Raw genomic sequence first — 24,886 nt, 5'->3', positions numbered from 1 at the left:
TCATCCGGCCCTCACTCTGTTGAAGTCCCTCAAGGCTCTGTCCTAGGACCCCTACTCTTCTCCATCTATACCCTTGGCTGGAGACAACTCAAATTCCCATGGCTTCCAGTACCATCTGCACGCTGACGACACTCAGATCCACCTCTGCTGTCCAGAATCCCTGAGTATCTATTTGCCATATCCTCCTCCTCTCGCTTCAAGCTTAATGTGGATAAATCTGAACTCATTATCTTTCCTCCATCTCACATATCTTCCCCACCTGATCTATCTGTAGTAATAAACTACATCACGCTTCCACCCGTACCGGAAATCCGCTGCCTCGGAGTAACCCTTGAATCTGCCCTATCCTTCAAACAGCACATCCAAGCTCTCGCCACCTCCTGTAGCCTCCAGCTTAAAAATATTTCCAGAATCCGTCCTTTCCTAAACCCTCAATCTACTACATGCTTGTGCATACCCCATCATCGCCCGCCTCAACTACTGCAACATCCTCCTCTGTGGCCTACCTGCTAACACTCTTGTACCTCTCCAGACCATCCTTAACTCTGCTGCCTGACTAGTTTATCTCTCTCCTCGCTACTCTTCTGCTTCCCCTCTTTGCAAGTCCCTTTACTGGCTCCCAATTCCCCAGCATATCCAGTTCAAACTTCTACTAACACTGACCTACAAAGGCATCCATAACCTTTCTCCTCCGTACATCTCCAAACTAATATCCCGATATCTTCCCTCACGTAAACTCCAGTCCTCCCAAGACCACCTTCTCTCCTCCACACTCATTAGTTTTTCACCCAATCGCCTAAAAGACTTGTCCCCAATATTCCCCATCCTCTGGAAATCTGGCCCCAACACGTTTGATTAGCCATCACATTCGGATCCTTCAGACAGAACCCGAAAACCCATCTTTTCAAGAAAGCTTACAGGCTGCCATGACCTTGCTGCCACCTCACCAACACCAGAGCTACTGCAACCCCTCAACCTACTGTCTCCTTCCCCATCATCCTGTAGAATGTAAGCCGCAAGGGCAGGGCCCTCTTCCTCCTGTACCAGTCTATCATTGTTAGCTTCTTTACTGTAAGTGATATGTATTTTGCATGTAACCCCTTCTCATGTACAGCACCATGGAATCAATGTTGCTATATAAATATTTAGGGTAGAATCCTACTTGAGCACACACGAAGCAGGACGGACACTCATCTTCATGTCTCCTGAGGTCACATGACTGCCGCAGTCAATCGGTGGCTGCAGACTGACAGCAGCCTTCACATTTCTATCCTGAGGCGAATAAACTTTTTGCAAAGATGTAATTATGAAGATTGTAGTCAATCAGTGGCTTACATGAGTCATGAGACATTGTTCATCAAGACACTGGCGGAGTACACAATCTATGAGCAATGCAGATCCAGGAAGTAGAGAATTTTTTAATTTATGGGGCCAGCAATAAAGGAGTCTTTTAATGGGCAACCACTTTAAAAAAAAAACAAAAAAAACCTTTTGTTTTAAACAAGTCAGTTAAAGGGGTTGTCCGGTATTGGAAAAATATATATTTGCAATGCATGTATGCACTTAAAATATGTATTTAAAAAAAAAAGGCATACTCACTTTCCAGCACATTACATGTCCAGTCCAGGCTGACTGCTGCAGTCAGGGGACCAAGAGCACTTCATAAGAGAAACATACTTAAATGATATTTCTATATCAGACAACCCCTTTAATGTCTCACTATTCTATTAATTTATACCATTTGAGTTTTACATGACTAAGCAGAACAAGACAAGTCTCTTGACTACAGCTACAGAACTCTACAGAAATGGTCTCCTACCAAAAGCATTTTAATGTCACTGTGCCACAAAAGATACATTGGTTCAAACATAGAAGAGCTTAAGTACTGTGTAGGAATGGGAGTACCATAAACGGATTCTCAGATGAAAGCCCAGGCACATTTCTTACCTTTTATAAGGAGAGAAGTCTCTACTCTCACTAGCTGCAGACACTTCCTTTATTTTCAGCAGCACGTTACGGATAAAGTCAGCTTCGGTAATCACACTCCCTGAGGGAGCCGGTTTTGCAACAGTAGATAAAGGTTTGGGTCTTGTCACTAGAATAAACAAGAAACTGTTGCTTAGTGTTGAATATTTTGGATATGTATTTGTATTTTAACAATGGTAGAGTAGTCAAACCTACAGACATTACAGGCCGCTATCCGGTGACAACTCTGCTGCCCGCTAGAACTGTCTGCCGTCACCATGTAACTGAAGACTGCCGAATCATGACTGAGTGCAATCAGCACAAATTAACAATTCTCCTATATTCTAAACAAGAGTGGGTGGTCATGTGCCAACTTCATTGAGAGTAGTGGCCGAGAGAGTCAAACTGGCTGCAACTATGCAAATTGTATAAATACCCAATTGAAAGGGAAATTGTGGCAGTGTGCGCATTGTAAACTTATCACAATTCGGCAATGTGCAGTCACAGACTGCAGAGTTCTTTTTAGCCTGGAAAACTCCTTTAATACTATTTCATCTACACTGACAAATCATCTGAAGAATGATGAATAATGAAGCCTCTTTTCTGGCCTTCATAGGACACCATAGTCAGCAGCTATGACGTCACCAGCTCCTTCCGCCCGTGTGGTTACCAGGGATGCTACCGGACGGAGTGCCCTGGCTCTACATACCACTTAGGAGATTACAGCTCCCTGCTTTACTGTATGGCCCAGGACCTGACAGCAGGTAACTGTGGGCTTCGGAGTACGTACAGGGGAGTAGACACCCCGCACTCTTTACTCACCAGGAATTCACACCTCTAATCAAGGGACCAGCCCCACTAACTGTATGCTTTTACTAAGCACCGTATATTCATTCTTACAGACTATGAGCTATTTAGCGGCATAGCAGGCACGTTTCCAATAGCAGCAGCATTTCTTACCATGCAAATGGACGTTAAACAGAGAAACATTATATTTATTAACGCTTTGCCTAAATATCATATATAGCTGGTCTCCTTAGGAATATTATTTTATTGTCCAAGTTAATTTCCATTGTGAAATTTGTTTAATATAAATTCTAGATATTACTTTCTGTTTTGCGTGCTCCTCTTTTCTATTCTCTGCTACCTCCAATCAGTGCGACAGTACCATCTATTTATGACTATTTACGGGCCGTCACACAGGACCCGTGCTTCTGGCTGCAGCCTAGTATTTCTTCCTTACCATCTCCTTTGGCGCTAGTATATGTTGATACTACATTTCTGTTTATTTTATGCATACATTTTAGTATTAATAGGCAGACGACAATCCATAATGTTCCTGTCTTGGCATTTACACATTGGTCTATGGGCAGAACTTTTGCACATAAGAATTGAACACTATTTATCAAGCTGGAGATCAAGGTCATATGCGCAGTCCCACTATATATCGCTTTCTTTTCACTGAATACGCATTGCTCTTACCTGTACATTATACATTTACATTTGGTACTTCCATTAGTCATCTCTGACACATGCATATTGTTTTTATTTGTACGTCACACGTCGGTGCCCCTAACAGACCCATGTGGTGTATTGATCGGTCATTTCTTGCAGAGCTCAGATCAGACCTGGAGCGAGGGGTGGAACATTTGAGGCTTTATATTACTTATGTGCATCAGTGCAGAGCCAGATGTCAGTCAAAGTGCTGTGAGCGGTGACTGGCCGGGCACACCTGTCTGTATGGCTTAAAGTCAGCGACTCCCTGGAGTAATATAGTTCATTTTCTCTAAGAAGCTGCACTTTCAGGACAAAGTAGCTTTAAAGGGGTTATCCACTACTTTACATTGATGCCCTATCTGTAGGATAGAGCATCAATGTATGATTGGCTGGGGTCCCGCACGCGGCACCCCTGCCGATCGGCTGTTATCGGTGTCAGGTGTCGCCAGCCGGAAGTCTCTACCTGCAGTGCCCGCCGCTTGTAACTGCACATCGGCCTCCCGATGAATGGGAGGAGGATGTGCAGTTACAAGCGGCGGCCACTACAGACAGACAGCCAAGCACCGCAGGCAAGGACTTCCGGCCGGCGGCCGCTGCACCGATAACAGCTGGTCGGTGGGGATGCCGCGGGCGGGACCCTGGCCGATCATACATTCATGCCCTATCCTACGGATAGGGCATCAATGTTAAAGTAGTGGACAACTCCTTTAAGTCAGATTGCAGATTAACGCTATATTGCCAGGTTTATACCATTATTTAACGTGACAGTATCCCTTTAAATGTTTTTTAAACAGCTGTAATAGAAAGTAAGCAAAGTAACCTCAAGTTCATCTGACTTGAAAACTATGAATTTCCAGCAAATGCCAAAGCAATTCCAATATCTGTCCCCTCAAAATTAATGAAGGTGAAGTTAATAAGATATTACATACAGCCGAAAGCTACAACTTTCAGTTACCTTTCTTCCAAACAATAGAAGGATAGGATCTGGCCAGAGTTTGCTGCACACTTGGGAGTATTTTGACATAGTGATCCACTATAGAGTTTCTGGCAGCTCCTCTTTCCAGCTGGCATCTGTCAAAATCATTCTGCACAGAAAAGAAAAAGTATAAAAATACATCCATAGCTGAACACATTTTTCAGATACTCTCCTCACAAAATGCAACGTAATCTTTACATAGCAAAATGACTATGGGGGATTGCTTTAGCCAACAAATATTACATAATTAATAACCTGCTGATTGCCAAAATTGTCTGTGAGGTCTGCATATGACTCTGCAATTTAGTTTTGGAACATCCTTGCAGAATCAGCAGCTGCATGGAGATGTGCAGCAGCAGGAATGGAGAACTCCCCGTAAAGAAGGCAGAAATTACACGATCGCTGTATACATTGCTGAAAAAAGCAATGTATACAGATCAAACAAAAAGTTTATAAATTAAATGAAAAAAAGGGGTGATACGAGCGTTGCAGAGTATGACAGGCAGGTAAAGTCATCAACAGAAATTATTAAAGGAATACAAGGCTACATGTTTCAACATTGGACTGATTTCTTACTCAAGTCAGGGATGTATGCCATTTAGGAAGCCGTAATATCCCATTACACTTTGATCCCAGCGATTATATGACCAATTAGTGTCAGGAAGGAGCCAGACCAGATCGAGATGAGCTTTACAATGCATTGATGCGATAGATTTGCTCTGTAATGGGGGATAATATGCCAAGCCAACAATTAAAAAAAGAAAATCTTTTTTAATGATGTTAAAAAAATGTGTGAAACACAAAATAAAAAGATATTTTACATAATTACATAGGTTGCAAAAAAGACCTAGGTCCATCAACCTTCTTCCACCAATTGTACATTTTGTCAGTAAATTAACTATAACCCACAGTTACGTGTATCAAGGAAATCATCCAGCCTTGTATAAAAGCTGTTATAGTGTCTGCCATTACTACCTCTTGTGGTCGGGCATTCCACAGTCTGACTGCTCTGACTGTAAAGAACCCTTTCCTATGTTTCCTGAAAACAGACACCTCCAACTGGGGGTGAAGCTGCAAGCATCTATATACTGTATTTAAAAGGGGCATTATAAGGCATGTATTCGGCGCTGGCACCTCACCATCTCAGTGTTCAGACAGAACAGTCAGAGAAACTATTTTTGAAAAGGAGAGATAGCCCTTCCAGTCCTTAAAAGACAGAACTATGGAATCACTTTCACTTATTGTTATTACTTACATATATATTCATGATACTCTTTAAAATGAAACAGAGGACTTACTAGGTGATAATTGTTCAGTGACTGGTTTAGCCGCAAAGCTGGTATGTAATTTGCTCTCTGTAAATGATGTACCAACAAGATCTCTTGATTTTGAATACCTCCGTTTGTGCGCAAATATGTATGCAAGTAATCCTATAATAAAAATAAAGATTTATTAAAGCATAAGGCAAAAGGAAACCTTCACGTTCTGTCTGAATCACTGTTCCTACCGGAACAAAAGTGACAATTCTAAAAGAAACGTCGTATAATCGCACAGGGAAAATGTCCTACAATTTGTGGCAGTTAACCTTTTCCTGTCACTGCCAGTTTTAGCATTTCTGAATAGGCCATATAAAGGGTTTTTCGTGACACTGTGCTTTATTTCAGGGGTAAATTTAGGTGGATATGTCTTGAAAACATCTGAAACTTTAACCCCTTAACGACTGCCGATACGTATTAAAACGGCAGTTGTAAAGGGGCCTTATTCCCGATTTGCTTTTAAAACGGCGATTGGGAATAAGATTGTAGCGCTGCCCGTCGGCTGTATGCGACAGCTGACACCCTGCTATAATCGGCCCTGGCCGCTTTTGTAACTGATCGGGCAAATTAACCCCTCAAATACTGCTGTCAATCGCAACAGAGCTATTTAACTGGTTGTAAGGGAGTTGCAAGATCCCCTTTGTAACCATGGGACCCACAAAATGAAAACTGCGGGTACCGATGGTTATCATGGTACCTAGAGGTCATCTGATGACCCCAGGGTACGATGGTCCGTAAGATCTAGCTATAAGCCTGGTCTCACAAGCACACTCCGTGACTCACTGACCGTCTCATGCACTGCAGTACACGAAAAATGATACATGTCCCACAGTGGGACGAAGTACAAAGAAAAGTGAAAAAGTAAAATAAAATATGTAAAAAACACACCCAAAAAAGCACACCCAAATCACAAAAAGTCATTTTGCCACTCAAAAAGCAGTGTTTGTGAAAAAAAAACAACCCCAAAACCCCCACAATTGTTAACACCGTATCCAGAACGACCCACTTTATAAAACTGGTACGTTATTTATTCCTTATGGCGAACAGCGTTAAGAAAATAAAAAAACCACCAAAAATGTCACTTTTTCATCAGACTGACTCACAAAAATTTTAATAAAAAGCTTTCAAAAAGTCATATGAAGAAAAAAAGAATGGTATAAATTAAAATCGCCAAACCGTCCCGCAAAACAAAAACTGCAATATGGCTCATTCAGCAAAAAAAAAAAAAGTTACAGTTCTCAGAATATGGCAATGTAAAAACTAATTCATTTTTGTAAAACATTGTTTTTAGTGTGTAAAAATAGCAAAGCATAAAAAAACAATATAAATCTGGTATCTCTGTAATCGTACCGACCCAATGGACAAATCAGTCTTATCACTTACCACACAGTGAACGGCGCAAAAAATAAAAAACATAAATAACTAAATTACTGTTTTTTGTTCATTGTGTCTGAATATCTGAATAAAAAGCAATCATAAAACATTATGTGCCCCAAAATGGTAACAAAAAAATCTGTAACTCGTCCCGCAAAAGAGGGATTTTTGGTACTCACCGTAAAAGCTCTTTCTTTGAGCCTTTATTGGTGGACACAGGTAGCCATGAGTGTATGCATCTGTCGCTGGGAGGCCGCTAGGCAAAAAAAGAATTAGCTCCTCCTCAGCAGTATACACCCATCGACTGGCACAAAGCTCGTCAGTTAGTGAACAAGCAGTAAGAGAAGCAACAAACAACCGAACTATATACAGGCCCAACAGAGGCACATAGGCGCAACATAGGCATAAACCAGGGAGGATGCTGTGTCCCCCAGTGAAGGCTCTAAGAAAGATTTTACAGTGAGTACAAAAAATCCTTCTTTCGTTATTGCTTCATTGGGGGACACAGGTAACCATGGGATGTCCTAAATCAGTCCCAAGGAGGGAATAGAATAATTGACAAATCAGCTTGGACGGCAGGCGACCGCCGTTTGCAGAATCTTCATACCTAGGCCAGCATCAACCGAGGCATAGATATCTACTCTGTAGAACCTTGTGAAAGTGTAACGAGATGACCAGGCATCAGCTTTGCCAACAGGCCTCTGAAACCCAGATTTGCAAACAGCCCAGGAAGCCCCCAACACTTGGGTGGAGAGCGCTCTTACTCCCGGAAGGGGTGGCCTGTGTGTAGCGCGATATGCCTCCAGTATAGCCGAGCGAATTCAGCGATGGGTAGATTTTGTAGCAGGGAGATCCTTGCGATGACCCTCAGATGACAAACAAGGTGTCAGAACATCTGAATGAAGCGGTCCTTGATAGGTAGACACAGAGCTCTGCTCAGGTCCAGATTGTGAAGGGATCTTTCAAGGGGATGAACCAGAGATGACCAGAAAGAAGGCAGAACAATGTCCTCGTTGATGTGGAATGAGGAGACTACCTTAAGAAAGGAGGAACTGGTCTGAAAACTACCTTGTCCTGATGGAGAATGAGAAAAGGAGAGCGACTAGAGAGATGCCAGCTCAAACTCTTCTGATGGACGTGATGGCTACCAAAAAGGCAACCTTCCAGGAAAGGAATGACGACAAGATGTCATGGATAGGTTCGAAGGGGGCTTGCTTATTTTAGGTCCCAAAGGCCTACAGGAGGGGAATATGGCAAAGCCAGGCGAGCAACTCCATGAAGGAAGGTCTTGAGCTTGGGACGAGAAGCCAAATTCCGTTTAAAAAGAATTGAGAGTGCAGAGATCTGAACCTTGAGAGTACTGATAGAAAGCCCGGAGTCGAGTCCCAACTGGAGAAAAGCCAAGATGGATGGAAGAGAAAAAGACATGTGAGCAGAAAAGGTTGTTTTCACACCATCAAAAAAAAAAAAAGAAAGAAAAAAAAAAGGCCTTCCAAGTCCGATGTTAAATGCGTGAGGACACGGGCTTTCTTGCTCTGACCATGGTCTGTATGACCTGGGATGAAAAACATGCTTCTCTCAAAACCAATGCCATTAAATTCAGAGACCGAGAATTCTGGTGGAAGAGGGGACCCTGAGAGAGAGAGAGTAAGTCCCTTCTGGGCCAGTCTACAGCCACCAAGATTACTGGGACTCCCTCTGCCTTGATCTTCTTGATGACTCTCGGGATCAGTGGCAGAGGCGGAAAGAGGTAAGGAAGATGAAAATGAAATCATGGAATGAGGAGGGTGTCATAACCGACTGCCAGAGGGGTAGCGAGACCTGGCTACGAAGTGAGGCACCATTAGATAGACGTCGGTGGTGCCCCATCTGTGACAGATCTTATCGAACACGATGGGGTTGAGTGTCCACTCGCCCGAGGAGAGTCTGATGACTAAGGAAGTCGGCGGCCCAATTGTCCACCCCCAGAATGTGTACTGACGATATTGCTGGCACGTGTCACTCGGCCCAGACCAGAATCCATGAGACCGCCGTGATAACGGATTTGCGGCGTGTTAAGCCCTGTCGGTGTATGTATGCCACGGCTGTGGCGTTGTCTGATTGAATGCATACTGGATAACCTGCTAGGAGATTCTACCAGTGGAGAAGGGAGATGTAGAAGACTCCATCAGCCAAAAAATAAAAAAAAAGTTATAGGTCACAGAAAAAAGCGATACAAAATTTTTTTTTCAATAAAACACTCTTTATTGTGTAAAAGCGCCAAAACATAAAAAAAATATATAAAATGTGGCACTGATGAAAACGTACTGACCCAAAGAATAACGCTGCCTTATCAATTTTACCACATGTGGAAATGCATTAAAAAAAACAAAAAAAAAAAAAAAAACAATTCCTGAATTGTTGCTTTTTGTTTATTCTGCCTCCTAAAAATCGGAAGAAAAAAGCGATCACAAAATGTCACGTGTCCAAAAATGGTACCAATAAAAAACAAGCCATCACATGACTGTCGGCCAAAATATGGAAAAATTATAGCTCTCAAAATATGGCAATTCTAAAACTAGTCTATGCAAAAAAAAAAAAAAAAAAAAAAAAAAAAAAAAAAAGCGTCTTAGTGTGTGACAGCTATCAATCATAAAAATCTGATATGAATCTGGTATCGCTGTAATCGCACCGACCCGAAGAATAAGGTCGTCTAATCACTTATACCGCACGAGGAACGATGTAAAAAATAAACGCTAGGGTTAGGGTTGGGATTTTTTTAAAAGTGAAAAAAAAAAAAAAAAAAGATGATATGGTGACTAGTGTTGAGCGGAAGTGCTCACTACTTGAGTCTGCATCGGGTGCTCAGGTATGCGCTGAGTATCGCGGATGCTCGAGTGACATGCTCAAGTCTCCGCCCCATATGCTTCGTTGCCAAAAAAAAAAAGTTGCGTTGATTGCCTGCCATGCACGAGTGGTCCCCGCATGTTTTTTTTTTTTTGGGTGTCTAACAACCATGAAACATGCGAGCGGGGACTCGAACATGTCACTCGAGCACTCGCGATACATGGTGCATACCCGAGTACTCAAGTAGCGAGCACTTGCACTCAAGACTAATGACAACTTGATGACCTAATGTTATCAAATTCTGTGTCGTACCTCTAAGTTCAAAATGTTCACTATACCCCTTGATAAAATCCTTGAGGGGTCTAGTTTTTAAAATGGGGTCACTTGTGGGGGGTTTCCACTATTTAGGCACATCAGGGGCTCTCCAAACGCGACATGGCTTCCACTCTCAATTCCAGCCAATTTTGTGTTCCTTCCTTTCTGAACCATGCCGTGCGCCAAAACAGTCTATTTTCCCCACATATGGGGTATCGGTGCAGTCAGGAGAAATTGCACAACAGTTTTTGGGGTCAATTTTCACCTCTTACCTTTGTGAAAATGAAAAATTTGGGGCTAAAAGATCATTTTTGTGGAAAAAGTTAGCTTTTTTTATTTTCACGGCTCCATGTTCTAAACTACTGTGAAGCACCTTGGGGTTCAGGGTGCTCACTACACATCTAGATAAGTTCCCTGAGGGGTCTAGTTTCCAAAATTGTGTCACTTGTGGGAAGTTTCCACTGTTTAGGCACATCAGGGGCTCTCCAAACACAACATGGCATCCGCTAATTATTCAAGCAAATTTTACATTCAAAAACTCAAATGGCGCTCCTTTCTTTCTGAATCCTGCCGTGCGCCCAAACAGTGGTTTTCCCCCACATAATGGGTATCGGCGTGCTGAGGAGAAAATTGCACAACAAATTTTGGGCTTTATTTTTTCTGTTACACTTGCGAAAATAAAAATTGTGGTCTAAAGTAAAATTTTTGTGAAAAAAAAATAAAAATGTTCATTTTTTTCTTCCACATTCCAAAAATTTGTGTGAAGCACCTGAAGGGTTAATAAACTTCTTGAATGTGGTTTTGAGCACGTTGAGGGGTGCAGTTTTTAGAATGGTGTCCCTTTTGAGTATTTTCTGTCATAAAGGCCCTTCAAAGTCACTTCAAATGTGATGTGGTCCCTAAAAAAAATGGTTCTGTAAATTTTGTTGGAAAAAAGAGAAATCACTGGTCAACTTTTAACCCTTATAACTTCCTAACAAAAAAAAAAATTGGTTCTAAAATTGTGCTGATGTAAAAGTCGACACGTGGGAAATGTAAAAGTAGACACGTGGGAAATGTAAAAGTAGACACGTGGGAAATGTAAAAGTCGACACGTGGGAAATGTAAAAGTAGACACGTGGGAAATGTAAAAGTAGACATGTGGGAAATGTAAAAGTAGAAACGTGGGAAATGTAAAAGTAGAAACGTGGGAAATGTTATTTATTAACTATATTGTGCTACATATCGCTCTGATTTAAGGGCATGAAAATTCAAAGTTTGAAAATGTCTTTTTTTTTTACAAATAAATGCAAGTCATACTGAAGAAATTTTACCACAATCATGAAGTACAATATGTCATGAAAAAACATTCTCAGAATCAGGGGGATCCGTTGAAGCGTTCCAGAGTTATTACCTCATAAAGTGACAGTGGTCAGAATTGTAAAAACTGGCCTGGTCATTAATGAGCCGACCACCCTCGGGGGGTTAAAGAATCTGTCACCAAATTTTTGCTATGTAATCTGAGAGCTGCATGATTTAGAATTTGGAAAATTAGAAATTTTGAAACTCAGAATTTACTGTCATGGAGCCAGATAGCTAGGTCACAAAAAAATAGTTAAGCATTTAAGACGTTAACATAATTTTTCCAACATTTCTTTATTTTGCTTGGCTGTTAGAAGGCTTAAAAGTTAAGCAGAAATTTTTTATAGACATTTACAAAATCTATTTTTGAAGTGACTGAGGGGCATTTATATTGGAAACCCTCAAAAAGTCATGGTGTCCCCTTCCTGACCAGGCAACATTTTTCAATTCTGACCGATGTGTGGCAATAATTCTGGAATGCGACATCATATCTCAGTAATTATGACACATATTAGTGGTAAATTTAGGTCAATATGCTTTGTGTTTATGAAAAGATTGGAAATTTGACAAATTAAAAAAAAAGTCAAACTTTTCATTTTTATGCCTTTAAAAAAAGATGGTCATACCACTAAAAATAAATAAACTAATATTTGCCACATGTCTACTTTACATAAGCAACTTTTTTTTAAAACAATTTTTTTGTTACGTTACAATTGTTAAAAGTTTATCAGCAATTTTTCATTTTTCCAACAAAATAAAAAATGTTGGTTTTGTAAATTAAGTGACTTTGAGGTGCCTATGTGACAGAAAATACCCAAAAGTAACACCTTTTAAAAACTGCACCCCTCAAAGTCTTCAAAGCCACATTCAAGAAGTTTATTAACTCTTTAGGTGCTTCGCCGGAATTAAAGCAATATGGAAGAAAGAATAAATACAATTTTACATTTTTCCCACAAAAATGTTGCTGTGGTCCCAAATGTTTCATTTAAATCGAGAAAAAGGAAAGAATGTACCCCAAAATTTGTTGTAATTTCTCCCAAGTACACAGATACTCCATATGTGGAGGAAAACTACTATTTGGGCGCACGGCAGGGCTTGGAAGGGATAGAGCACCATTTGACTACAAAATTGCCTTCAATAGATAGTTAACTCCATGTCGTGTTTGCAGAGCCCCTATGTGCCTAAACAGTGGAATCCCCCTGACAAGTGACCCAAGTTTGGAAATTACACACCTCAATGAATATTTCTAGAGGTTTGGTGAGCACCTTGAACCCAGAAGTGCTTCACAGAATTTTATAACGCTAACCCGTGAAAATGAAAGATCACATTTTCCATCAAATATGTTGGTTTTGCCCCAAACTTTTCATTTTCACAAGAGAAGCAGGAGTAATTGGGCAACAAAATTTGTTGTGCAATTTCTCCCGAGTACGTCGATAACCCATATTTAGGGGAAAACTACAGGCAGTGCTCGGAAGTAAAGGAGACATATTTGAATTTTGGTGTGCCATTTTGACTGGAATTTATTGGAGAAACCCCCCACAAGTGACCCCATTTTGGAAACTACACCACTTGAGAAATTCATCTAGGGGTGAAATGAGCATTTTTAACCCTCAGGTGACTCACAGAATTGTATAATATTGGACTGAGTAAATTGAAGAAATTGATTAACAAATTGGATAAATTTTTCGAGTTTGCCAATACCCCATATGTGGTTGAAAGCTAGTTTTAAGGCAGAGTGCAAGGCTCAGAAGGGAAGGAGCACCATAGGAGTGCAGATTTGCTGGAATGGTTTGAGGGTGCCATGTTTCATTGGCAGTGTCCCTTACATTGCCAGTTAAACAGACACCACCAATAAATTTCCACACATTACAAACTACACCCCTCAATAAATTCATGCAAGGGTGCAGTTAACATGTGGACATCACATGTGTCTCACAGCATTTTATACCATTGGGTGGTGAAGAAACAATTATCACATTTTTAACACTATAATGTTGTTTTAGCCTTAAATTTTACATTTTTATAAGAATTAATAGGAAAAATTGCACAACTACCTGTGAGGTCCATTTTTCCCCCAGAGCACCAATACCCAACATGTAGCAGGAACTACATTTCAGGCACAGTGGAAAGCTCAGAAGGGAAAGAGCACCATATTGTAGTACAGATTTTACTGTTATGATTTACGGGTGCCATGACCCACTGGAAGAGCCCCTGAGGTGCCAGAACAGCAGAACCTTACCAATAGTGACCCACATTTTACAAACTACACTTCAGTGAATTCACCCTACACCACGGGTGTGTCACAGAATTTTATACCATTGAGCAGTGAAGAAAAATAATTTAATTTTCCATTTTCACACAGGAAAATGGGTAAAAATGGTACCAAAATTTGCCACACAATTTCTTCTGAATGTGGCAATACAGCACTGCTTAGCCATACAGCGAGACTCAGGATGGAAGGAGCATTATTTGTCTCTCTGTGAACAAGTTATAGTAGAATGTGTCACAGAATAATACCTGATGAAGACACCCGAGCAGTCTCAAAAGATTGCTATTTGTTACCATCTTTTCAGTTAGCAATTAAAAGGCATCAACCACTGAGGACTCTTAAATTTGAATATTTTTCTATCTACTGTCTAACACAGTAAAAAGATATTTTTTATCCTGTATTCATACCACAAAAATGTTGTTTTACGAGGGAAAATGGGTAGAAATGGTACCAAAGTTTATCACACAATTTCTGCTGACCAAGCAATACCTCATATGTGGCTATACAGTACTGCTTACCCACATGGTGAGACTCGGGGGGAGGAAGCGCTAGGACTCTTTGAGAATAAATTATTGTAGAATAGTTTGTGGACTCCACATACAGAGCCCAACGTACCAGAAGGGCAGAACCTCCCCCTCGAGTAACCCTATTTTGGAAATTACACCCAATTGGGAATTTATTTACAGGTGTAGTGACAATTTTAATGGATGATACAGAGTTAAAAATGCAAACCTGCCATTGTAGTGCCCATACATTATGCCCAACCTGTGCTTCCGGAAACATGTACCCCGTAATTTAAGCGGGCCCTCAACGCTACAGAAGTGCCAAATTTGTGGACGCTAAACGTGGTTTAGGCACATTGTGCAGCTTAGACGGAGGGGGGCATTTGGATCTGGGAGTGCAGAATTTGCTGGATTTCTTTTGCGGTGAGCAATTTCACTTTTCCAGAGCCTTTGTGCAACCAGTAAGGTGGAAACCCTCTATATTTCCACTGACAGGTGACGGACCTGAGTGGGGACTTGTTTTTTTGTGAATTAAATCAAAGCTTTTATTGGGAACATTTTACATAACATTTGGGATCACATCTATACTGTGCTCTACGTTGAGCACTTACATTGGGGTTTCCATCTAAATCTCCGAATGATGTGATTCAGATGAAACCCCTGAGGGATCCATTCTCCTCTATGATGATGCAACAGAGTTCCTCTGTACTCGGTCTGGTCTCTCATCATAGAGAGCAGGATAAATGTGAGCTGAGCCTTACTTAAATCTTTAGGAGGCAAAGTGAACAAATCAACAGAATTGGTTTTATTTTTAACGCCTTCACTGTGGGTCAGCATGATTACAGAGACACCAGGTTTATTACTTTTTTTGTGTTTGGCCACTTTTGCGCCCTAAACCCCCCCCCCTTTTATTAAAAAAAACACAACAGTTTTTGCATCCCCATATTTTGAGAACTATAATGTTTGTATATTTCTGCTGACAGTCATGTGAGGACTATAGCTTTTTTTTTTTTTTATTTCTCCACTGATGAAGCTGTATGGCGTCTTTTTTTTGAGGGAGAAGATGACGACGTTACCAGCTATTTAAATACGTCTTTTTTATTGCATTTTGTTCCACTTTTTTCAATGGTATGATGAAAAAGCATAGTTTGACATTTTATGGTGTTCACTGAAGGGGTTAAATAGTGAGTTTTATAGTTCGGGTCGTTTTGGATGTGGTAATACAAAATGAGCACTTTTTCGTTTCTCTTTACAGACATATACATATTTATTGAATTATTTTTAATTTTTTGTTCTTATTTAAAAATATTTTTTAAATTTTTTAGTTTTTTTACTTTACTTCATTCCTTTATGGGATTTTACCTTTTATTACTCTGATCACTGGGATAATGCATTACACCTGTCAGTGTTACACAAACAAAAGACTTTTAGGCCATCCTTCTTGCATGGTCTAACAGGCCACTGTAGCTGGCAGACGGAGGTCATTATTTGACCTCAGATTGCCATGACTGCCATCAGGAGCCCGTGTTTGTGTCGCAGGGGTGCTGATTGGGTGGGAGAGGGCTTCTAAAAGCTGCGATAGCGAGAACGAGACAGACAGAGTAAAGAAACTTTCTACAGTCATGGTTATGCTGGCTTTATGGCCTCTTACTTGTTCAGAATCTGTGAAGGCAAGCTTCAGCAAATCTTCCACAAGCCCCATTTCTTGACATGTTTCATACATATGTTTCAGCAGCTCTTCAACATTCAATCGGCTGGAGTGGAGCTTTTGCAGATTCCAGGCCTCAAAAATGTGCCTACAAATTGTGATAGGTCATTAAATATACAGCCAGTGGATACCATAAACCTATCGCTGTGCCCCAATTCATCATGATTCTTTAATTGTCTAAAGACAACTAGAAATTAACATGTGACAAAGGCAACAAAACTTACCTGTTTTCTAAAAATACAGTCATGTGACGTTTGACCTCTGCACTGTTGAATATTGGAGGCTTCATAGCTAGAATATAGCGTAGGGCCAGTCTGTGGTCTCCATGGCACATTAAGGTCTCTATAATCAGATTGTGCTGCCATGGCATTACCTTACTTGTGGCAGGATGGAGCAGACAGTCCACTGAATTCTAGAAGTGGAAAAAAGATCTGTTATTCTTTCTTAAAGGGAACCTATCACCTCCAAAAAACATATTTCTCTGCAAAATGAGTGGTAATAATGGCCCTCTGCAGACTGACTGGCTGCTCTGCAGAGCGTCAACTGCAGGGACAGTGATTCCAGTCACGCTCACTGTATGGACTAGCAGCTCCCTGCACCATCCTATGGAAGAGAGCAAAGAAAAAGGAAAAAAATCTACAATAAAACTTAACCCTTTCAGGACATGGTGATTTTTTTATTTTTGCAGTCATTTTTTTTACCTTTCGCCATCAAAAAATGTATGAGGGCTTATTTTTTACAGGACAAATTTTAATTTTGAATAGTGCCATTCATTTTACCACACAATATACTGAATAATGGTAAAACAAGCTTCAAGTGGGTTCAAATGGAGGAAAAAAAATGCATCCCAATCCTCCATTATTGGATTTTATTTTTTTTGAGGGTGTTCATTTGGCGGTTGACGGCAGTCCGATTACAGTGATACCAAACATGCAGCAATTTCTCTATATTTAACTAGAGACTTTGAGAACATGTTTCATGTGTAACTGGACACAATGGTTGCAGTGAGGAATAAATATGGTTTTTTTCTCATTTTGGCTCTGTTGCGATGATATTAGCAATGTATTTTGCACCTAACAAGTTAACAATTGTTAAGTGCAAGGGGGTGTTCTTGTTTCCACAGGGGGTTGTGCACTTTTCCTCCAATCATAAGCAGGCAGCAACAAAGCATATAAAGAACACCCCCCACCATAGCTGAGAGCAGGTTTCTCAGTGTGCGATGTACCTCTTCTAGCCTAACCTCCTGCATGAGTGGCAGTGTGCAGGGAGGGGCAGTACAGCGGAGTTTAAAGGGAATCTGCCACCCCCTGGGAGATAGCAGACCTCTAATATGGCCATACAGGGGATAGAAAACGTGCTTTTATAAAAACACATATCTCTGCAATCAGACCTCTACTATGGGCCATACAGGTAGTATAGAGTTACTTTTCTATAACCTGCATGCCCATAGTAGAGGTCTGATATCACCGGGGGGGTGACAGATTCCCATCAGACCTCTACTATGGGCCATACAGGTAGTATAGAGTTACTTTTCTATAACCTGCATGCCCATAGTAGAGGTCTGATATCACCGGGGGGGTGACAGATTCCCATCAGACCTCTACTATGGGCCATACAGGTAGTATGGAGTTACTTTTCTATAACCTGCATGCCCATAGTAGAGGTCTGATATCACCGGGGGGGTGACAGATTCCCATCAGACCTCTACTATGGGCCATACAGGTAGTATAGAGTTACTTTTCTATAACCTGCATGCCCATAGTAGAGGTCTGATATCACCGGGGGGGGGGGGTGACAGGTTCCCATCAGACCTCTACTATGGGCCATACAGGTAGTATAGAGTTACTTTTCTATCACCTGCATGCCCATAGTAGAGGTCTGATATCACCGGGGGGGGGGTGACCGGTTCCCTTTAAATGTGTCCCATAAACCCTTCTGTCAGCTCTTTTCTAATCACTGATCGCACTGCAGACATAAACGGGATTACATCCTACTCACTGACAAACCTGCTCTACGCTATGGTGGGGCGTGTTTGCTATGTTGCTGCCGGCTTATGGATTGGTCAGCATCATACAGGTGTAAGAACCATACGTCACCAGTGACATCTCTGTGATAACTCATTAGGGGTAAAATTTAAGAAAAAAAAAAGGAAAAAACACACAAAAAAAAAAAACATTTTATACTGCTCTGCAACCATTATTATATCCAGTTGAACATGGAAAATTTGGTGACCGGTCCTCTAAGTGGTCTTAGAAAGCAAAACATTATTTTGTGTTGCCATTTTCCTAGACTCTTGTGTGCTATCCTGACATTTTTATTGAAACCAATTTTGTGTACATATAATGCACGGTTTGCTTATTAATTACTTTTTTCCAGGTTGGTGAGGTGACCCAAAAAAATGAAATTCTAGCTTTTTTTTTTTATGGGTTAATGGGTTAATTCGTTACGTATTTTAATGGACTGTACTTTTATGAATGCAGCAACAACAAATGTTTTTGTTCCTTTATTTTTAAACTGAGGAAAAGGGGGCGATTTTAATTTATTCAACTTTTAAAAACTTTTTATTCACATTTTTGTGAAACCGGTGATCGTTTATAGCACATACAGTAATGCAGTATATACAGTGGGGAAAAAGTATTTAGTCACCAATTGTGCAAGTTCTCCCACTTAATAAGATGAGAGGCCTGTAATTGACATCATAGGTAGACCTCAACTATGAGAGACAACATGACAAAACAAATCCTGAAAATCACATTGTCTGATTTGGAAAGATTTTTTTTTTCACATTTTGGTGGAAAATAAGTATTTGTCAATTACAAACAAGCAAGATTTCTGGCTCTCACAGACCTGTAACTTCTTCTTTAAGAGGCTCCTCTGTCCTCCACTCATTACCTGTAGTACTGGCTCCTGTTTGAACTTGTTATCATTATAAAAGACACCTGTCCATAACCTCAAACAGTCACACTCCAAACTTCACTACGGTGAAGACGAAAGAGCTGGCGAAGGACACCAGAAACAAAATTGTAGCCCTGCACTAGGCTGGGAAGACTGAATCTGCAATAGGCAAGCAGCTTGGTGTGAAGAAATCAACTGTGGGAGCAATAATCAGAAAATGGAACACATACAAAGACCACGGATATTCTCCCTCCATCTGGGGCTCCACACAAGATCTCACCCCGTGGGGTTAAAATGATCTCCAGAATGGTGAGCAAAAATCCCAGAACCACACGGGGGGACCTAGTGAATGACCTGCAGATAGCTGGGACCAACTTTACAGGCTACCATCAGTAACACACTACGCCACCAGGGACTCAGATCCTGAAGTGCCAGACGTGTCCCCCTGCATAAGCCATTACATGTCCGGGCCCGTCTGAAGTTTGCTAGAGAGCATTTGGATGATCCAGAAGAGTATTGGGAGAATGTCATATGGTCATCTGAAACCAAAGTAGAACTGTTTGGTAGAAGCACAACTCAGCGTGTTTGGAGGAGAAAGAATGTGGAGTTGCATCCAAAGAACACCATACCTACTGTGAAGCATGGGGGTTGCAACGTCATGCTTTGGGGCTGTTTCTCTGCCAAGGGACCAGGGCGACTGATCCGTGTACAAGAAAGAATGAATGGGGCCAAGTATCATGAGATTTTGAGTGAAAACCTCCTTCCATCAGCAAGGGCATTGAAGATGAAACGTGGCTGGGTCTTTCAGCATGACCATGATACTAAGCACACCGCCAGGGCAAAGAAGAAGTTTCTTCGTAAGAAGCATTTTTAAAGGTCCTGGAGTGGCCTAGCCAGTCTCCAGATCTAAACTCTATAGAAAATCTTTGGAGGGAGTTGAAAGTCCGTGTTGCCCAGTGACAGCCCCAAAACATCACTGCTCTAGAGGAGATCTGCATGGAGGAAAGGGCCAACATACCAGCAACAGTGTGTGCCAACCTTGTGAAGACTTACAGAAAACGTTTGACCTCTGTCATTGCCAACAAAGGATATATAACAAAGTATTGAGATGAACTTTTGTTATTGACCAAATATTTATTTTCCACCAAAATTTAAAAAAAAAATCTTTCCAAATCAGACAATGTGATTTTCAGGATTTGCTTTCTCATTTTGTCTCTCATAGTTGAGGTCTACCTATGATGACAATTACAGGCCTCTCGCATCTTTTTAAGTGGGAGAACTTGCACAATTGGTGGCTGACTAAATACTTTTTTTCCCCACTGTAGTTGAGATCGTGGTATTAAGAGGACAATGACAGAATCTTCAGCATACCACCGGCTGTCATAGTAACTAATCGGTCCCCACCAGATTGGCAGCAGTGTTTAAATTGGTAACCATCGCAACGGAAACTTCTCTCCGGCAGCGGCTGTTAGAGACTGATGTCAGCTATGTCTTACAGCCAGCATTAGCCAAGTGTGGAAGACGCTCAGCTCCTAAGTCCCCTCCACACATGCGGACCCCTTCCTAGGATGTGAATTCATGTCCTAATTCTGGAAAATTAACTTTTTTTCATCCCTTTCTCCAGTAAGCTTTCCAGACATGATTCCATAGCCACTTACCTGCAGATTACCACTATATATGCAGATAAATAGCATATTTTTTTGGAGGTGACAGGTTACCTTAAAGATGTGCAGAAGCCGGCAGCTCAGAGAAATGAGTAATAAAATCCTTAAAAGCAGTTGTCTGGGACTTTGCTAGTGACGGATTATCGTTACGATAGGTCATCAATATCTGAATGCTGGGGGTGTGACATTTAACTCCCCCCCCACCAATCAGATGCTTTAAGTGTCAGCTGTGGAGCTGCACAGCACCATCAACTATAAAGTGGCCACAACCTGGTACTACACATTTGCCGCCTGTACAGTACACGGAAGAGACTACTGTGCAGTTGTCGGACTGTGTAATTCCGCTTCACAACTGAGTACGTCTGGCTGCCACTGGCAACTGGAAGAGCTGATAAGTGGGGGTGTGGAGAGTCTCACCCCCAATGATTGGAAACTGGTGACCTATCCTAAAGATTGTGAATCAATATTAAAGTCCCAAACCCTTTAACATACATAACATCAATTATAGACTATATATACATAGACACACACTGTATATTCAATTGCCGCAGCACCTTGAGCAATGACGATGCTGTAGTTCCCAGCGGGTGACAGGTTGATGTGGACACAAGACAAGAATCGCAGACGTCTGCTCTGACAAAATAGTAAAGGCTGCAGTCAATACGCTGCGGATTTGCTGCGGCAGTCATGTGAAACAACAATGTCACCTGCCAGGAATAGCAGCGCCTATCTCGCTTGACTGCCAACCGTTGCGGAAGACTAATATACATTACTTTTCATTTCTAGGGGGAATGGAGTTAAGGGTTTGTCGGTAGTGGACAACCCCTGTAAATGAAGTGTGTATCTGAAGTAAAATGGTATGGATTGTGTGGAAGGACAAAACTCTAAATTCCCCGTTTTCTATTAGAGCCAGATCAGCTACATATCAGCATTTCTGAAGGGGTTTCTTCTTTATAAAGCAAAGTGAAAAGGTATTTTTACTGAACCGGTTGAGTTCAGTAGAATTACCAGGATGATATTACCAGCCCAGATATCTACACAACCTTAAGGGTACTATAATAATTAAAAATACAAGTAAACAGTAAAAACAATACCTGATAATCATTGTGATCCAGAAGCCAAAAGCCTTGAGTAAGTTTTATTAGACCACAAGGGATGGAAAAAGCTGCGGGAAATGATTCTATGGAAGAATCCGGCTTATCTGAGAACGAGTACATGACATCCAACAAAAAATAGACCATCTGGTATACAAGTGGTTAAGGTTATTTGCAATACATAGTCTTGTAAATAATTATAAATGTTTTGCACAAAACTATATGTTTTGGTTTAGACAAGAGAACTCTAGCTTAATTTGTGAAAGAAATTGGTGAACTTTTGGCCCACAGTGTTGCACTTTAAGCCAGGCCTTTTCCACTAAACCATACGCCTTTGTCTGGCATAAATCACAAATATGGTGGAAATCATGAGACCTTTTTGTTTTAGGTCATCTGGTAAACGGAAAAAGGATACAATTGTGTGTTTGTTTATTTCATCTGTATCTTCTAGTAGATACACGTCTAGAAGTGCCTGCAACACACAGTGTTAAAGATCAGTTAGCAAGAACGAAAAAAGTTAAAAAGGGGTATTCCCATCACAAAGATCAAGCAGTAGTTATAATATTAGCAAATACCTCCAATTAAAAATTAAGTATAGTTCTTCAGATTCACTATGTCGCTTACCTCATGTGCATCCATGGATAATACCACTAGCAACTAACTCACTATATGATTTATCATAACCATAGATACCCAAGTTACTGGAATGACAACTGACAACGTGCAGGGATGGTCAGCTGTAAGAGACAGCAGCCATCGTGATTCAGCGCAGTGACAGGACCTCGCAGCGGCGTACATGAACAGCAGTTTGCGGGAATGCACTACCCTAAGTGCCGTACATATATGGCAGATGTTGTGAAGGGGTAAATAATACCATATCGTATATCATTCTTCTTCCGAGTTAAGTTGTATGACTATCATATTTTCTGTGCATGATTATAGGGGCAGCCATCTCGGGAGGGGTTCAGACATCCGATATGATGCTCCATTTCTAATCGGGGATAAATGTTCCTCTTTGGGAATGAAAGTTCCACGTTGGTGTGGGTCCCAACACCCAGACACCAACCGATTAGCAAGTCATCACCCATACTGCAAATAAGTGATAAAGGGGCTGTCCGGTTAAAACTAGTTGAGAGAGATGCTTTAGGGAGATAAAAAGTAGCATAGGACTATTATGAAGAAATTGAACATTTGTAAGTTTCAGCTTTACTTTTTTTTTAAATTTTTCATACTACTATATTGAAAGAATAAGAAAAAAAATCAAAAAAGATGTTCAACATACCATATAAAGTACTGAAAAATGGGAAGACAACAGCAATGTGACCCAGTATATTCAATGAGAAAGGGATTTTACAGTAAGAAAAATGCAATTTTCACAATTCTATAATTGCGAGTTACAGGACCGTGAGCATCCCAGAGAACGCCCAATGGTTGGGGAAAAACAACAAATAACAAACCGCATACCAGACTGCAGCATCATATATCACAAGTTGGCAGAAGCCATAGTGTAAATCTTGTAAAATTTTACAAAAAGTGTGGACAGAGGCCAGATAGCAGCCAACCAGACTGCCCAGGAGGCTCCGACCAACCTTGTGGAATCAGCAGTAATCTTGAACAGTGGAGATTTACCCTTGGTCTTGTTAGCTTGCATAATAGCGAAACTGATCAATATGGGAATGGTTGTCTTGGAGGTTGACCAGCCTAGTGTGACCCATCAGGGATCACAAAAAGAGAATTGGATCTCTGGAAGATTTCCATAAGAAAGATAGGCCCTAATGGCTCTGACCATATCTAGACAGAGGGAAAACACTCACAGGGACCAGCAGGAGGATAGGCACAAGGAGGGGAGAACAATGTTATCATTAATGGGGAATGACTTGATCAACTTTTGGAAAACAATGTAGCACAGAGAACAAGAACAGCTTGTCCTGATAGGGAACAAAATAAGAGAGCCCCGCAGGAAAGGGAAGTGTGCTCAGGCACGCTATCAATGGAGGTTATTGCCACAAGAAATCACACCTTTTGTAAATACGAGACACGCCACAGAAGCATGACATCAACTTGCTGCCACTTTTTAGAGTCCTGAACTTTTATCTGAGGGATACTGAATGAGAGAAGAGCAAGGTAGTGGCTCTAGACACTAGCTACCTGGGCTTCAACAGAGGGAGGTATAGAAAATTTGACAACTAATTACTCTGCAAGGAGAAAATTACCTCAAACCTCCTAGAGGAAGGCACGAGTTAGTCCGTACTGCCATTCTTTGGTAAGAGCATCACCAAGTCTTCATGGTTGGAAAAGAGAATGGTTGCCGGACTTGACGGAAGGAAACTACTTTTTGGGAAGGAGAGGAGGACACTACTTACTTGACTTCGAGGGTGGCCCTCATTGCCCAGCAAAGGTCATGCAATGCAGAGGCTAGCTTAGTATTCTGCTCAGACTCAGAATCACTCAGAGGTAACCCCTGGAGAATCAGACTGGGCAGGGGCAGACGCAATCTCATCCGCGGTGGCACTGTCCGAGGAATGCCAGAGGATGTGTGGGAAGAAATCCTATGTCTTGTGAAAGCATCTGTGCATAGGGAAGTATGCGCCTCAATTTCTATGTGAGACAGGGCAGAATTACTCGACTTAGGAAAGAAAACATTGACACGCAAGTTGGGCTAGCAAGCGATCTAGAGAAATCAACTGTGGACTGGGAGAGGGTGGCCAGGTTACTTTGAGCCAAAGTCAAAGATCTGGCACATGCTGCTCAGTTCTTTAGGGGAATCTAAGGGGTTGTGAGTAGGCGAAGCGTTAAGGCAGCCTCACTGACCACATGATAAACATTTGTCACAGAGCAAACAAACAAAATAGGTGACCAGTGCAACAGGGGGAAAGCTTCCTAAAATAAGTTCTCCCTTGGAAAAGGACATGGCACATAGAAAAAAATTAAATAGGACCAGGACGACGCCTAAAAGTACCAGGGAGAGGTTCAAGAGCCGTAAAATCACAGAACTGCGTCCCAAAATTATGTTGGCAGCAGAAAGGTGGCTGGAGCTGTAGAAAGGAGGTGTAGACGAACAGGAAGATCAGATGGAGGCAAAGGAGAAGCCCAGGACTGAAAGCCAGTAAAAAAAAAAAAAGTGACCGTCCCACAAACAGCGT

General features: G+C 41.3%; 1 protein-coding gene across 1 annotated transcript in view; it reads right to left on the bottom strand.

The window, feature by feature from the left end:
- Positions 1 to 22,239, bottom strand: part of LOC141231540 (protein ELYS-like) — a 61,882-nt gene extending 39,643 nt beyond the window's left edge. The window contains exons 1-7 of the mRNA XM_073667724.1: positions 22,159 to 22,239; positions 21,744 to 21,890; positions 16,315 to 16,502; positions 16,034 to 16,178; positions 5,737 to 5,868; positions 4,418 to 4,547; positions 1,948 to 2,095 (exon numbers count right to left, since the gene is read on the bottom strand). Of these exons, the coding sequence (XP_073523825.1) occupies positions 1,948 to 2,095; positions 4,418 to 4,547; positions 5,737 to 5,868; positions 16,034 to 16,178; positions 16,315 to 16,502; positions 21,744 to 21,890 (890 nt within the window). The 5' untranslated portion in view covers positions 22,159 to 22,239. The remainder of the gene's footprint in view (positions 1 to 1,947; positions 2,096 to 4,417; positions 4,548 to 5,736; positions 5,869 to 16,033; positions 16,179 to 16,314; positions 16,503 to 21,743; positions 21,891 to 22,158) is intronic.
- Between the last annotated feature and the right edge of the window lie 2,647 nt (positions 22,240 to 24,886).

This window comes from Phyllobates terribilis, unplaced genomic scaffold, assembly GCF_046119375.1.
Source record: "Phyllobates terribilis strain yellow unplaced genomic scaffold, ASM4611937v1 Scaffold_520__1_contigs__length_1232081, whole genome shotgun sequence".
Taxonomy (NCBI): Eukaryota; Metazoa; Chordata; class Amphibia; order Anura; family Dendrobatidae; genus Phyllobates; species Phyllobates terribilis.
The sequence above is the reverse complement of the archived record's forward strand: the minus strand, read 5'-3'. Positions and strand labels throughout refer to the sequence as shown.